The sequence below is a fragment of the Ylistrum balloti genome, unplaced genomic scaffold, assembly GCF_031769215.1.
Source record: "Ylistrum balloti isolate Yb309-2 unplaced genomic scaffold, AGI_CSIRO_Ybal_v1 Utg370434, whole genome shotgun sequence".
Lineage (NCBI taxonomy): Eukaryota > Metazoa > Mollusca > Bivalvia > Pectinida > Pectinidae > Ylistrum > Ylistrum balloti.
The window spans coordinates 484358-501686 of NW_026782291.1; the positions used below are offsets into that span (position 1 = coordinate 484358).

The 17329-nt window shown below is 36.9% G+C and overlaps 2 protein-coding genes across 2 annotated transcripts; one reads left to right on the forward strand and one right to left on the reverse strand.

Moving 5' to 3' along the window:
• Nucleotides 1–5543: 5543 nt before the first annotated feature.
• Nucleotides 5544–11878, reverse strand: LOC132554730 (uncharacterized). The gene is made up of 6 exons (XM_060219042.1): nt 11828–11878; nt 11235–11352; nt 7743–8855; nt 7400–7498; nt 6199–6291; nt 5544–5687 (listed from the first exon to the last, which is right to left on the reverse strand). Exons 1-6 carry the CDS (start codon nt 11869–11871, stop codon nt 5544–5546), a joined length of 1611 nt encoding a protein of 536 aa, XP_060075025.1. The 5' UTR covers nt 11872–11878.
• A 998-nt stretch (nt 11879–12876) lies between these two features.
• LOC132554717 (uncharacterized) lies at nt 12877–16246 on the forward strand. The gene is made up of 2 exons (XM_060219029.1): nt 12877–12962; nt 13480–16246. The coding sequence occupies exon 2, from the start codon at nt 13606–13608 to the stop codon at nt 15883–15885; it is 2280 nt and encodes a 759-aa protein (XP_060075012.1). The 5' UTR covers nt 12877–12962; nt 13480–13605; the 3' UTR covers nt 15886–16246.
• The last annotated feature ends 1083 nt before the right edge of the window (nt 16247–17329 follow it).

Below are 17329 nucleotides of genomic sequence, written 5' to 3' on the forward strand. Positions count from 1 at the left end.
AAGATCCATCCAGTACTTTCCAAGAAATAGCAGTAACAAACTTTTACTTCCAAAATCCAAGATGGCCACCTGTCGGCCATCTTGAATGTGAATCAGTCCAAAAAAGGTACAATGCACAACTAAAGACCAAGGGGAAACTGCATATGAAATTTGAGAAAGATCCATCCAGTACTTTCTCAGAAATAGCGGTAACAAACTTTTACTTCCAAAATCCAAGATGGCCTACTGTCGGCCATCTTGAATGTGAATCAGTTCAAAAAAGGTACAATGCACAACTAGGGACCAAGGGGAACCTGCATATGAAATTTGAGAAAGATCCATCCAGCACTTTTCCAGAAACAGCGGTAACAAGAATTGTTTACGGACAGACAGACGGACGGACCACGGACGCAGGGCGATTTGAATAAACCACCATCTATTAGATGGTGGGCTAAACAAAAAGTGATTTTTCACAAAAATCATTACAAAATGATTAAAGAAAGTGATCGATGCATTGCATATTGTAGAGGTAGTACTATTTTCACATGTCAACACCCATGGAAGTAAAATATCTAGTTATTTCCATTCCAACACAAAAAGATTGTCATTGGTTGATCGTTTGTAACATCAATTCTGCCACTACACACATTTTCATTAATAGTGTTTAGGCTGTATACATTAAATGGAATAAATTTAATAAAAAAGCATGTTTAGCACAATAAACCAACTAAGAGGTAAAGTTCATTATTTGACCTATACAATTTCAGCATCAGAATAACTAACTGATGTTCAGTGATAATGATTCAAGCAATGAAATAAGTTAGGCATATAGCCTGTAAGTTGATGATTGGTACAGAGAAGCTGTAAGTTGATGATTGGTACAGAGAAGCTGTAAGTTGATGATTGGTATGGAGAAGCTGTAAGTTGATGATTGGTACAGAGAAGCTGTAAGTTGATGATTGGTATGGAGAAGCTGTAAGTTGATGATTGGTACAGAGAAGCTGTAAGTTGATGATTGGTACGGAGAAGCTGTAAGTTGATGATTGGTATGGAGAAGCTGTAAGTTGATGATTGGTACAGAGAAGCTGTAAGTTGATGATTGGTACGGAGAAGCTGTAAGTTGATGATTGGTACAGAGAAGCTGTAAGTTGATGATTGGTACGGAGAAGCTGTAAGTTGATGATTGGTACAGAGAAGCTGTAAGTTGATGATTGGTACAGAGAAGCTGTAAGTTGATGATTGGTACAGAGAAGCTGTAAGTTGATGATTGGTACAGAGAAGCTGTAAGTTGATGATTGGTACGGAGAAGCTGTAAGTTGATGATTGGTACGGAGAAGCTGTAAGTTGATGATTGGTACAGAGAAGCTGTAAGTTGATGATTGGTACGGAGAAGCTGTAAGTTGATGATTGGTACAGAGAAGCTGTAAGTTGATGATTGGTACAGAGAAGCTGTAAGTTGATGATTGGTACAGAGAAGCTGTAAGTTGATGATTGGTACAGAGAAGCTGTAAGTTGATGATTGGTACAGAGAATCTGTAAGTTGATGATTGGTACAGAGAAGCTGTAAGTTGATGATTGGTACGGAGAAGCTGTAAGTTGATGATTGGTACAGAGAAGCTGTAAGTTGATGATTGGTACGGAGAAGTCATCTTAACTTCTATTTTTTGGCTGTGCATCTACATATTTTTCATAACTTAAGACTGTGTTGGGAAATCTCCAGTATCCAAAATCAATGACATCATTTCTACTATTGCACATCAACCAGCTAGTACTGACTGCAACAGGGTATTATAAAACTAGCGTTTCTTCCAATGTTGGGCAGGTAATGAAGAGTCCATCAGATTAATGTATTACTTGCTCATCTCAAATCTGTTCGCCTCCCAAACTTTCCATATCCTTTTGTATCCAAGAAGCTGAGGTTTGAGTTTCCATAGGGCCAATTATATCCCTGGACAACACCAGCAGTACCATTGCTGAAATGACACCGATTGTAAAACTCCCATATTGTAAGACACTTCTATCGTGATAACACCAGTCACTATCGACTGGCAGATGTGCAATAGCAGAAATGATGTCACAGATTTTGGATGCTAGAAACTCCTGAAAAGGACCAGAAAGTCCTGAAGTGTTGGGAGATAATCAAACTCACATGCGGCCAAATACACTCGGCTACAACGGCATTATGAGGTGAACATTGTCTCAGTATACTAGTAGTAGGCTACCCAGGTGAAATTTATGTCAAAATAGAGAAACCTACAAAATATTATAGCCTGTAACCTTTGATTAATGAAATCTGTTTCAGATATAATGTTATATGAGTCTTCAAAGCCTTTCTGGAAACACTTATCTTTCACATTGTGGGACCAATTGTTTTTAACAATTAAGTTGAAAAGGACTCATGAAAATAGATTGATCACTGTTAAGATCATACAATTTACAACAGTCTTTCTTAGTGGTCATTTTTATTTTAAAAAGTTTTAAGTATCTTTTGTGAATGTTATATTAAAAGTATTGAGACTATCTACCAAAATATTGAAATCAAATCTTATATTTTCTCCCCCCACCCCCACCCTCCTCACAAATAGAAGCCTTCAAGAGGTGACAGATTATTCATGAAAATTTGAATCAAAATCTATAAAGATTCTTCTGAACAATTTAACAAATTTAGTTGTGATTTGTCTGATTAGCATTTAGAAGAATTTGTTGAAAGTAGAACTTTATAGATGGACACCAAAGGAAACAAATTTTAACAGATTGTGGAAGAGGACTTAAATAGGCTCTGCATAATGTCCAATCCCTTCGTCATATATGTATCTATATGTCAATAAAATTGTTTAAAATTGAAAAAAAAAAAATTCAACAATTCACTTTGCTCTCTCAGCAGATTAGCTGTTTTATTCGTTCATTGGCAATGGAGTTCTTGATACCACCATGTCTAAACCTTGTACATCAAGACACAAAGTGTCCTAACAGCATTTCAAAATGTTTTGGTGTTCCCAGCAATCTATAATGTACCTTTGATGGTATATTTTTCTTTCGAGCTTTCTTCTGTGGATTTCTCTTTTTTGATGACTTGACAGGAGTTGTGGTTTTATTTTTCATCTGCCTGTCTTCATCACTGCCTGATCCTGATTCACTGTCACTCTCCATGACTTTAGACTTCTGGGTTAAAAAGATGAATCACAAAGGATATATACAAGAAAGATCTAACAAGAAATTTCTGAGAAATTGCAATAAAAAAATTGAACTACCAAAATCAAAGATATCTGGTCAGATAGTTTAATCTAATGAGCAGAGACAAAACAGTATGGCTACATCTTGGAAGCAAGGGGAACTTCTACATCAAATTTGAGAGACATCTTTCTTGTACTTCCGAAGAAATAGTGATAACAAACTTCAACAGTCAAAATTCAACATGGCTGTCTGCAGGTAAATTTCTTTCTCTAGGGACCATGGGGAATATACATGACAAATTTGAAAAATATCCCATTTATTACTTCTCAAGAAATAGCTGCCCAATCATCAGTTGTCAAAATCCAAGATGGCCACCTGTGGGCCATTTTGTTTCACTGATCAGTCTCAAAATTCAATGGCTACAAAGACAGACCATGGGGAACAAAGTTTGAATAATATTCCTTCTACTTCTCAAGAAATAGTGATACTTAAAACTTTGAAATAGTCAACATGCCGATTTTTTTTTTTTATCATTTTCTTTCACTGATCTGGCTCAAAATGAAATTAAGCAAAACTTTAAACAAAGGAGAATCTATGTATATTCAATTTGCAAAAATATCCCTCCTGCGCTTCTTGAGAAATAGGGATAAGTTTTGTTTATGGGGGATGACAGACAATGGAAGGGAGATTCCAACAGCCGACCATCTGATGATAAATGGGCTAAAAAGAGAACAGCCCAAGTTGAACAAAACTTTGTCCAAATTTCCAGTCAATGGGAAAATCAAATCTAGTAGATCTGCTGTCCATGGTGCTCGGAAAAATCAATGAGCACAATCAAATACTAATGAATACATTAAAAATGCATGTGATAAAGGTTGTCATAATTTAAATACATTTAAAAAAACTCTTAAAAAGATGATTACCATGTGATAAAAAGTTTAACCTGGTGCCAGATTTCCAGGAAAAAAATCCCAAACTTCATTAGACAAAAACTATGCTACCCCTAACAAAATTAGTGCAATATGTTGTAAACATTTTTAAAGGCATTACTTATAAGTTTTGTAAAATTCCGCTTGTACTTCAGATATTGTGCCTATTCAGATGAACTTCAATCAATGAACCAAACTTTAAATCAAAATCAGAAACAAAACTTTGTTAGCAGTTCAACACATACTTTGGTCAGTGCAGCCTCGACTTCATCATCTTCACTGGACTGATCTGATTTATCATCTGCTACACTTTCTGAGGCCTAAAATCATTCATGTCAAACATTAAAAGAGGACAGTGTTATATACTACAGACATCAACTGTCTCAGGGACCTGTAATCTTTGGTGTCCAACATTAAAAGAGACTTTGTAATATTATAAGACAACACACATCAACTGTCTCGGGGACCTGAAATCTTTGGTGTCCAACATTAACAGAGACTGTGTAATATTATAAGACAACAGACATCAACTGTCTCAGGGACCTGGAATCATTGGTGTCTAACATTAACAGAGACTGTTGTGTAATATAAGACACCAGACATCAACTGTCTCAGGGACCTGGAATCATTGGTGTCTAACATTAAAAGAGACTGTAATATTATAAGACAACACACATCAACTGTCTCAGGGACCTGAAACCATTAGTGTCTAACATTAAAAGAGACTGTAATATTATAAGACAACAGACATCAACTGTCTCAGGGACCTGGAATCATTGGTGTCTAACATTAACAGAGACTGTTGTGTAATATAAGACACCAGACATCAACTGTCTCAGGGACCTGGAATCATTGGTGTCTAACATTAACAGAGACTGTGTAATATTATAAGACAACAGACATCAACTGTCTCAGGGACCTGGAATCATTGGTGTCTAACATTAACAGAGACTGTGTAATATAAAACAAGACATCAACTGTCTCAGGGACCTGAAACCATTAGTGTCTAACATTAACAGAGACTGTGTAATATTATAAGACAACAGACATCAACTGTCTCAGGGACCTGGAATCATTGGTGTCTAACATTAACAGAGACTGTGTAATATAAGACAACAGACATCAACTGTCTCAGGGACCTGGAATCATTGGTGTCTAACATTAACAGAGACTGTGTAATATAAGACAACAGACATCAACTGTCTCAGGGACCTGAAATCGTTGGTGTCCAACATTAACAGAGAGCTGTATGTGTATATTTTGAGATCAACAGTCTCTGGGCCAATGGTGTCCTACATAAACTGTGGACTGGGTGTGTATACCACAACACCAGCTTTTTAGGTATGTCCCACAATGAAAGATGACACATGATGGCTATAGTCATCCTGATATTTCAGGTTTTAATGTTTCCGACTGGTTTTTTTAATGACTTTGGCATTCCTTTAATCCTACTTCAGCAAATCATACCTTGGATGAGATATTTTTCCTTGCACTCTTTGCTGGTGTTGTCTTCTTTTTTGATGATTTGACAAGAATTTTCTTTTTTTTCTGTTGGACTTCCTCTTCTTCAGAGCCTGACTCATCACTGTCCATAACTTGAGGTTTCTGTAACAATGCCAGTATCACCAACAATTATAATTATATCTATCCAGTGTCGGGTATTAAGCCTATCTATCTTTACTGCTGTTCAGAAGAAGTACACTAAATTCTATTTCATCTTCCGTAAGGATTGATTTTCTAAGTTGATTTCCAGGGCTTATTACAGGATAAATGCAGTGGGTTTTTTTGGGACCAACATGGCACACCTTTTAAATGGCTTTACTTATACCATCAGGACTAAATCAACTAAATGTGTTGTACAGTACAAGTTCATGAGGGCCTCACGAAATATAAAAAGTTTTTATACATAGCACTCTACTGAGAAAAATGGAAATTCTAGGAAGCGTTTGTAAGCCATAACTATGCCTCCAATTTAGTAAGTTCTGCTCTGATAAAAATGTAAAACAAAATGCAATATCTATGGATTAATTCACATCTCTCTCTTAACACAAGAACAAGAATCAGTGCAACAGTACAAGTCTCGTGATGTTGGTAAGTTAGCACAGAAACAGCTTACTTTGAGCTGACGTTTTGTTGGTTTAGGTTTAACAGGTGATTCCTCAGCTTCCGAGTCAGTGCTAGATTGGTTTCCCTCAGATGTGCTCTCTTCCTTCAGTCCACAATAAATTATAATTCTATCATTAAATTAACATTTAGTACAATCCTAATTTAGTTGTTTCAGTCTACAATAAATTATAATTCTATCATTAAATAAACAATTACTACAATCCTGATATCTTTCCTTCAGTTCACATATTATAATTCTATCATTAATAAACGTATAGTAAAATCCTGATATAGTTACTTCAGTCTACAATAAATTGAAAATTCTACTGCTTTACTGATTTTCATAAAAGGAAAATGTTTTATTTACCTGTTTATATACCAGGAAATTGAATTTTAAACATTTAAAGAAATTACTCCATGAAAAAAATTGTTGTACATGCAACATCTTGATCTGGACTAAGAGAAAATGGATTCTCTGTTTTGGAATTAACAGCTTGATAGAATAAAGGGATAGGGAAAGCACAGGACTAACTAATTGTATATTCAAGCTGTCCCATGAATGGTCATTCTTTTCTTGCATGAGATCTCATCATACAGCTTTTTCATCCTTCTAAAGACTTGTCAGTAATGCTAAGGGCCTAAATAGGTAGTGACCAAGGAAAATCCAAAGTGACTGGAAGGAATAAGTAATTTTAAAATCTTTATGTGGAGAAACACAAGCCCTATAATTCAATAAATTTCATGTTTTTTCTGTATTTGATAATTTTAGAAGAATATCAAGTACATATATATATTCTGAAATATTCTGATACATGAATGCATTAAAACGTGGCATGCAGGGGACCTCCGGGTCAGGGAACATGAATATGAAATATGAGAATGATTAATATAGGACTTCTCAAGAAACAGTGATAGCACAAATAATTTATGGACAAATGGAGGGACAATGGACAACACACAAAGTGTAAATTGAACAGTCCATCATCTAACCACAATGAGCTAATTAATAACTAAGTATTTTTCAATTACATGTGCCTTGGTTCTAGAACAAGTATTGTTTCCATATTTCATTATTCTATTGTTTACGAAGTATCTACGAGCAGCTATTAGGTTGATATATACAAAGCATATTACAAAAAGAAAACAAGTAGTTAGAAGTTAATAGGTCTAATATATTAGTTATTGAGTACGGATACAACATGGTTCAATACCTTTGATGGTTTTTTCCTGGATTGAGATTTCTTCAGTTTGACAGGAGATTCTTCATCAAGCCCACTGTTGTGACTATCAACTTCTGATCCAGTCTGTTCCTGTGTACAATAACAGCCACATGATTGTCATATTCACTTATTTCTCCAGCATTACTCAAAAGTTTCTCATTTAAAGGACCAAGACAGACCTATGCAAGCAATCTGGCAAAAACATTATGTCTAAAATGAACAAATAACATTAAAGCTCATGTGTAAAAAATATATATATATATAAATTCTCCTGTGAAGCATTAAAGCTACCTCTTACATAGTAACATTGACATAACATTTTTTTTTTGCTTACCTCTGACTTCTTCCTTAAGTTTGCCAAAGACAGTCCTTCATCTGAATCAGAAGTGCTTGACTCAGCCTTTGAATTTCTTCTAATAACTGCTAGTGGCATTTCTTCTTCTGAGCTAGAACTATCAGAAGAAACCTGTGCTTTCCTTTTTCTGATTGGAGATTTCCCTCTTTTACCTTTTTTTGAATTTGAAGAAGTTTTCTTCCCTTTTTCAGCACACATCTTTGTGACCTGATTTTGAGGTTTTTTAACTTTAGTGGAGATTTTCTCATCAGTACTAGAAATACTTTTTATAGGTTTTGAATTACCTTTTTTTGATGATTTTTTTTCCTTATCTGAATTTAGTTTTCTTCTTTTGGATGCTGATGTTGAAACTTGATGCGATTTTCTGTTCACTTTTTCATTATCACTATTTTCTGACCAACTTTCAGATGCACTCTCTTCGTCACTAGAAATAATCAATGACCTTTTCTTTGATGCTTTTCTGAATTTTCTGTCTAGCTCAGCACATCTTTTACTCTTTTTACCATCATCACTAGAATACTGAGAAACGTCATCTGAGGAGCTCTCGATTCGTCCCTTGACAGGTTTTGTCTCCTTCACAGGTGTAAATGGTTTCCATGTATCTTCATCATCCTCCTCCACCAAATGATATTTCTTAAACTTCTGACTGGCTGTCTTTACATTCACATCTTCAGAGACAGAATTCACTTCCTCCTCATCTTCTTCACTTTCCCCTGATTCTGACATCAAGTCATCTTCAACATCAGAGTTCATAACAGCATCTAACACTTCATCAACTCTTAACTTAGATGTGTTGGATTGACTCTCTGAATCTGTTGCACTTAAAGGGCTCTTTTGCAACAGTTTATTTGGTGAGCATTTTTTCTCTGATGATAAGACTTTTTCATGTACTTTTTTATTTGTCTCTTTTTTACTTGGAGTTAATGGTTTTTCCCATGGTGTAAGAAGTTTTTTAGGACTAGATTTATGAATAACATTTTTTGAGTTTTCCCCTAACCCTTTTCCCGAGATAAATGTAGGGTTGTCATTCTCTTTCTCATTTTGGTTGTCATCATCTTCTCCACGTTGGACAGCTGCCTCGTTATTACTCATCTGAAAAATACACATTGTAAAATATTTCAATTGTCCATTAACAAAGTCAAGGCAGACAAAAAAATATATGGGTTCCCTGTAACATGTTGGGAAAATTCGGGGTAGGTAGGCAAAACAAATAACTAACATATCTGCCAACTTTACAAAACTCTCCAGGGGAGAAAAGTGTGAACAACATTTTTGACTCGCCACAATACCGTGAGCGTCACGACATTTGTCACAAAGGAAAAATTTATTAATGTATATTTAATCAATACTTCTTGATAACTTTTGATTAAGTGCATGCTTTACTAAACCAGTTGTCTGGAAAAATATTTTAAACCACTAGGCACAGGACTAGTGGGCTGAAAAATTTACTCGTCCGGATTGGAAATTTACTCATCCAAATTCAGCTATGAAATGGCAACTTAATCAGCGAGGATGTGACATGTGACTTTTTTTCTATTTTTATTTTAAGTTTTAGTGAAAAAACTATGCAGTGATGGCTGCTTTGGGTCAGACATTGTGCCCGACTTAGGCCTAGCTGTAGAGTTTGTTTATATCCTACTGACTAGGTGCTGCTAAATACAGACCGGTTCATGTTGGTACCGCCCGAGAGCACCTGACATCAGTATGACCGTGGGAAAATGACTACGGTATTCCGAATGCTATATCCGACGTCATGGGAGTTCCGGTGTAATCAAAAGTTAGGAATATTTTGTTTTCAAAGTACCGTAAACACGTTTCTTTGTTTTAAATTTTCTTTACATTTTTATTGAAATCTGCCTTTTGTAAATTTAAATTGTAACATTAATATCATTGGAAGAAAAGTACTCGTCCGACAGACGAGTGACAAAGATAAATCTGGTTGTCCGAAACAATTTTCACTCGTCCATGACGACCGGACGAGTGCTTTTCCGGACCCTGCTATATCATACATTGAAAAAAAATATCTGCTTTTTCGCAAGTAATTGGATCAAGTTAGAATTTATTCATTTAAATTCTCAGTATTCATTGAACTCATGTAATATTACAGATATTAAGATTATGATTATCTGTTTGGTTGTAAGTAATTTAATATGCATTTCCAAATATGATAATTCTGAAAGAATTTGTTGATTGAAATAAGGAAAAATAACATTAATCATCTCAAGAAATTTTGAGTTGTCATTTTATCAAAATAAAAGTAGAGAGGATGAGGCACAACACACATGGATCTGTTGCATAGTGTTGTGCCTCATCCTTTCTACCTTTATTTATTCTTCCCTGATGAGCCCTGCTAAATATTTGAGTATCCATCCTTGGATCCCCACTGCCACTATATGGAACTGAATACCCTGTAGGGACTTTGGGCCTCCACCCCCCTGTTGTTACTATTTTATCAAAATGTTACAGAAAGAGGCAAAAAAAAAATATTAAAAAAAGATACATGACATAATTTTTATCATAAAATTCCAAATGTTTCAATCCAGACCTAATGGTCCATATTTCAATTTTGTATTTACTGTGAAATATATATTTAGAATATAACTATAGACAGATGCAAATTCAGAAATAGTATGGATCTGTAACTAATTGGAATAAGCATAGCTACTTCCTGTTTAACCATTATCACATTTCTCAGGAGAAACCCAATAAGCTTGAAATTTAAGTCAACTTTTCATATAAGCATGGTAGTAACTACTTGATTATCTATATAATTCCTTCATCTTAACCAACCATTTACCAGGACCCGCTCCTGACCAAAGATCTACCAATAATTAGGTAGGGAACAATCAGCCATGAACGAGTGTCTTCCCAAGCATAGTGGTCAGCGAGGATAAATTGGAACTGGGTTACACTAATCACTAATTGGGCAGTGTACTCAATGAGCTAGGCGTTGATTATGTGGCCAGGCGGTCAGTGCTGTGGAGTGAAAATCAGGAAACTCTCGACTGAATTGGGAAAGCTGGCGGATAAGAGTGAAAATAGTTAGAAATTGAAGCTATAGGAGATGCTTCCTTGGAGATGTCAAACCTGGGTTGTTGTCTTTGGGGCCAGAAATGGGGTGTTGTCTTTGGGGCCAGAGACTTTGTGAAGGATAGAATAGTGTGCAAGTTCAGAGTATTTTGGATGTTTTAATAGCTTTGGCTAGTTGGGATTTCTCTTTGGCCAAGTGTTAGTGTCTCTGACCAGAGACCGAAGGATCACTTCTTAGAACTCCAGCTGGGACAGGGTGATTTTCATTATTCCTTCCTTTAACAAACTTGTTCCTATTGACCACACTGAGATTGCGATGCCTCCTTATATATCTCAGCTAGTGGAGAGTTCCCATTTGTCAATGATAGAGTGTCTGGCTAGAGACTGGTAGACATTTGTCCCTTCTCTACCCATAAAACAAAACTTTCCAACAATGCATACCAGATTTTCAAGTAAATTTGTCACCAGGCGAGACAACTCTGTCTTCTCCTCCACTTCCAAGTGATCCCGGCCAACATGTTTCTTGTACTCTTCTCTTATCATACGCTTTGTCAAAACACTGTCAAAACAAACAGGGCAAAAGGTAATATATTGGAGAGAAAAAACTCACACTGTCAGCATTCAGGTGTTAAAATTATTCAGATTTAAGCTAGCTCTGTTTGCATCACTTTTTGTACATTTTTTTTTTTTGGGGGGGGGGGATAGACCAAACATAATCTTTATCTATTCAAGTGGTGCTTAAAGAAGCTTATATCAAGATATTTATATAGTGAAGTAATGAAGAGTAATTTATTAAGATACCCATATACAAATCTTTAAAGGATACGTTTTAAAACGGTCCTACCAGCTCAATAAATGCGCTCATATCGAACCGCGCTTTTTTCTCTCTTAAATTGGGTATCGAGCCATCACAATTCATATGACGCAATCTAAATTTCAAGCGAACACTTCTATACAAGAATGAAGAGTGGTATAAAATAAAATTGTGTTACTCTTTTAAAAAATAATATAACAATAAGACACTTAGATTTTACCTCAAATCCGATTTTGACACAAGTTTTTTCAGAAATACCTCCATTTTTAACTTCCCGCTAACAGGACATTCCTATCTCCAATGACAAAGAGTTCAGTCTGGAATGTTTACGTTTATGTGGCCTGTGTTTACTTATCAGAGCGAAGCAAATACTTTTTATCAATCACCTAAAATTAAATTGTATGTGATATTTGGAGAGCAATGAAAAAAATAAGGATAGATTATCACACTTGGGTCTAGAATAAGCAAAAGGCCGGTAGCAGCACGTACCAAAAACTCTTGAAGGAATTCGAAAAGCCGTACCAATTTTTGATCTCTGTTGCCCCATTCAGAAGTTGGTTATAATTAGCTACAGGGTTTCGTCTCCATACGTAAATCGCTAATCGTTATAGTATCAGTTGGCTTATGAATTTCATGTCTTCGTGTTTCAGCGGTTAATATCATAATTATATTTGTAATACGGTCTACCGTCTTTCATTTTTACATCAAGGATATTGACTTTTCATTAATTTATTTTGCCCTCACGATTGATGTTAGATGAACAAAATACAGATAAACACTCGTCCATATTTAGAAAAAAATAGTACTTTGGCTAACCAAGCACAGTGTAATTTGCCTGATGAATAAAATAAAAAGTTATTTTTATATTTTGTTCCACAAATACACCAGTTAACCGTAATTGCTAAAGACATGTACATATGTTTGCATCCATTTAAACATAATTTAAGCATTAACGTTTACCAGAAAGTAAGTATGATTAACGCCGAACTTAACACAATTTTCTTTTCTTAAAATAAGTGATATTTCAATAGAATAATTAATTAACAACGTAAACATATATAAGCTGAAGTATATCAAATAAAAAATATGCCATGTGTTGAAACATTATAATACTATCTCAGTATTTTGGCGACTTTCCGTGTAAAGATCTTTACATAACTTTCTAAACTTCTATCGCGGGCCTTTAATATCATTCTTTACTACGTCGTTTATCGAGTATCTGAAAATAGAACGACACATTCCTGTGTGGTGTCAGTTTGTAATGTGCAGCCGACTGGGAGGGGAGAGTACGTCATCAGTCTGTTATATTTATTCAGATCGAAAGTTGGCACTTATCACTAACCTTTACGTATTGGGTAAGTATGTGTACGATGTATGAGTTTTGCACATTGATATAGGCCAGGGAATCTATCGGTGAATCTGGTCATGGGTAGTTTGGAATGGTATCTGCTTATTGCTCTAGACCTGTTTACGTACGACCTGCAAAGTTACTGTTGTTGTACAGTCACGCAGAACGCGTACATCTTGCATCGTAATAAGAAAGCGACTATTAAGAAACAAAAACGTGCATGGCTAATAGCGTTTTATACATATACACTACACAGAAAACATATCTCTTGTTATCGCTAAGCTGACAAAACTAACAGATACAGCAGGGAAAGCTATTCCAGCTGGAATCCACTAGGACATTTCAGCCATAATTCCGTATGTGTTCACGCTCGTTACAAACAACCCGGAGCTTTTTACCTGAATAAGTTAAAATGTATCTCGTTGTCGTTTTCTTCGGTACTCCTAATTAATTTGACCCTTTCGGGATCTGTTCCATATGATATGTTGATTATTGTATGTGATTTTCTTTTTATTTGATTCCAGAGATTTAAAAGATGACCATGCTATCTACCAGGAAATCTCAATCAACATGTCCGACATAATCCCGGATCAATTTAAATCAGTTTGCTGATATACTCTCTTTCAAGCAAGATCTTTTGATATTTCATCATGGAAGTGATTGATTCTATGTGTCGGTCCTCGATGTATCTGTCAAGACTTCTAAACATCGTTACCGGCCGGGAGGACGAACTGGCACTCAGGAGGAAAGTAGATGAAATGGTATGGTATCCTCACGACACGGACGATCTCCACCAGAAGTTCTATGGCGGAAGTCGATCTGAAGGCTTGTGGCTGCCAGGCTCAGATATGGATATTATGTTGGTTGTCAAGGACACGGTTGTATTAACCCTAAAATCGGATCAACATTTTAAGAAGTACTTTAAGCACCATGTCTTGATAATGAGGGATGACGATTGTAGACCTGGTCACGTGATTTTGCAAGTTGGAAATATTTCATTTTTCACCAAATCCTTGTTTCAAACGGCCATAGTTGAGCACAAGGGGATGAAAGTTGTATCAAGTAGTATTTTACGAAGTAAATTAGCATCTCTCTGTCCAGGCGTTGTTGAGCACGGCCCTTGTGCCAGTATCTTGGATAATCCAGATATGGAAGTGGATCTAGCGACTGCGTACCACTGCCCGGAATGGCCAGCTATCGCTCGGGACTGGATCACTAGAAATAGGCCCCATGGCTGGCCAACAGCTGCTATGATCGACAATATCGTGCAACAGGGGTGTCATGTTGTTCCTATCGGAGACAAGACATCAGAAAACGTGTCAGTCGAGTGGCGCGTGTCATTTTGTCGGGCTGAGAGATATCTGGTTCATTCACTCAACCATCTTCAGTTCAAGGTGTATGCTCTTCTGAAACTTTTCTTGAAGCAGGTCATCAATAAACACGAAGAAGTTCGGGACCTCATTTCCTCTTACTTTTTAAAGACAGTAGTTTTCTTCGTCGCTGAGAATACACCGAAACAACTGTGGTCAAATGGGGCCCTCCTTTTCATCAACTATCAGAATTGCTTGAAAATGTTGACCCAGTGGGTACGTGAAGGCCACTGTCCAAACTACTTCGTTCCCAAAAATAACATGTTTCTCGGACGAATATTCGGAGAAAGACAAGAAATTCTTGCAAATATACTCGACAGGTACTGTGGAATGGGGATCGGAATGTTAAAGAAATGCGAGTATTTCAAAGATCTGAATACAACCCCTTCTATGAAGGACTTGGTGGAATTGGAACTGGTTTTAATGAACGCAAAAGAAGCAGAATTTAGAAAGGACATGATTGTATTCATGTCCAACACACTTATGTATTCAAAGGACAGTAAAAGCGCTCTCAAGTCTGTGACGCGGTCGTTGAGATTCTTTCGTGATTCGGAAACGTTCGCAGATGAAAATAACCGTTGGATTCTTCTGCTTAACACATTGCTTGGGATGCTTTCTTTGCTCCCCGACCAAGGCAAGCCATCCTCTACAACTAATGAAAACCAACACGATTTGAAGTCAAGCGAGACTACTGCATCAACACAGATTGAGGCAAAAACCACTTTGAAAGAGCAAATCGTACACCCGAACCCTTCTTCCAGTTCATCAGATGTCGGTGACACAGGCAACGATCCGATGACAAGATTTGAAGAATGTTTTGATTATAGTAGTGAAAAGTGTACGTCGGTGATAAAGGCTCACCATACACAGAAACAAAGCAACAAAGACAGATACAGGGAGTTACGTCGTTGTAAATACACCCTTGCACATTGTACAGCGATCGATGCAAGCCGTGGATGGTTGACACTCGCAACATTTCTCTACATGTTAGGTAGTTACGATAGCGTCCTGAGAATTCTACACAGGGTGAAAGAGTCATATGGTCACTACACTGTATTCAAGAGCTCGCCTGGAGGTATAGTACCAAATCAAGATCGAGACAACGCATACAAAAAAGACATTTGTAGCCATGGTATGTCGATAAGGGAAAAGGTAGCTGCATCGTTGTCGTTGGACTTGTTCTTCAGCGACACAAATCGTTTCTGTCCAGAAGAGCTTCGATATCTGGTAGAAGACACTTTGACGGGCTTTCACATACCTCCTTTACCGTATGTTGCCTTTATGACGTTCATTTGCTACTACCGTCTTAGAGATTTGAAAAAGCAATGCCAAGCATTAGATGACCTGCAAACGATGACGTCGCACAGCGAGCAGGGAGCGCACCTGCACCCTGTCGTCTACAACTTGGTTGGACTGTGCCTCGAATTAACTGGTGATACGTCCGGGGCTATTGACCAATATACCGAATCACTGAAAAGAAGACCGACGTATAACGGAGCCAATAAACGGCTGAGAGACCTTGGTGTCGAAGTCATATACCAACGGCCGTTACAGTCATGAAGACATAGTTCTAAATGCACTGTTCATGCAAAAGACGAATTGCATTACTAGGTGTTACGGGAAAGACCTCAAAAATACCTTCAAAATATTTAAGCGAAGTTTGTACTGGAGAGTCCTTTACCAATTTAGCAATGGAAAGGAAATAACTAGCATTTTAGTGTTGGTTACCGTAGATTTAAACTTTTCCAAGTCTTGTGACTGTCTTCGTAAATGTACTTAATAGAACAGACAAAACAATTCACATTATTGTAGTATTGCATCTAACCCATTCATTTTTGTGCCGTTATTAATTATTAAGTTTAGCTATGTGTGATATGACCGTGCCATTCTTTCCTTACATAAAGAAAGTATTTAAAGTATACATTTTCGTATCCATTTTAATTTCATCTTTTGAGAGATCCATATTCAGCCTTGTGTTATACACCGTTTGTTATATTAGACTTCTAATATATACACTGCATGAAAACATTATGAAATTACAACCATGGCAACATGATCACAATACAAACTCAAATTCCATAAAACTAGGGCAACGTATAAACACAAAATAATTTACACGGAGACTCCTGAAAAAGAACACATACATCCCGGTCCGGCGATAGTTGTAAAGGAGAAATATCTCAATGGAGAAAGACATCTGAACTCGGCGATAGTTGAAGACAGAGAACTATCTGGATGCAGACGGATATCTCGACCCGACATTATTTGTAGATAGGAAAATGTCTCGATGCAGACGGATATCTCGACCCGACAATATTTGTAGATAGGGAAATGTCTCGATGCAGACGGATATCTCGACCCGACAATATTTGTAGATAGGAAAATGTCTCGATGCAGACGGATATCTCGACCCGACAACATTTGTAGACAGAGAAATGTCTCGATGCAGACGGATATCTCGACCCGACATTATTTGTAGATAGGTAAATGTCTCGATGCAGATGGATATCTCGACCCGACAATATTTGTAGATAGAGAAATGTCTCGATGCAGACGGATATCTCAACCCGACAATATTTGAAGATAGGGAAATGTCTCGATGCCGACGGATATCTCGACCCGACAATATTTGTAGATAGGAAAATGTCTCGATGCATATGGATATCTCGACCCGACAACATTTGTAGACAGAGAAATGTCTCGATGCAGACGGATATCTCGACCCGACATTATTTGTAGATAGGAAAATGTCTCGATGCAGACGGATATCTCGACCCGACAATATTTGTAGATAGGGAAATGTCTCGATGCAGACGGATATCTCGACCCGACAATATTTGTAGATAGGGAAATGTCTCGATGCAGACGGATATCTCGACCCGACAATATTTGTAGATAGGGAAATGTCTCGATGCAGACGGATATCTCGACCCGACAATATTTGTAGATAGAGAGATGTCTCGATGCAGACAGATATCTCGACCCGACAATATTTGTAGATAGG

Bases quoted from the DNA above. Each gene is read 5' to 3' on its own strand.
- LOC132554717 (XM_060219029.1), top strand. From the start codon at position 13,606: ATGGAAGTGATTGATTCTATGTGTCGGTCCTCGATGTATCTGTCAAGA.
- LOC132554730 (XM_060219042.1), bottom strand. From the start codon at position 11,871: ATGGAGGTATTTCTGAAAAAACTTGTGTCAAAATCGGATTTGAG. The intron at 7,499-7,742 runs GTAAGCAAAAAA...TATTGTACACAG, and splicing joins ACTTAAGGAAGAAGTCAGAG to GAACAGACTGGATCAGAAGT. The intron at 5,688-6,198 runs GTAAGCTGTTTC...GCATTGTTACAG, and splicing joins CAACAAAACGTCAGCTCAAA to AAACCTCAAGTTATGGACAG.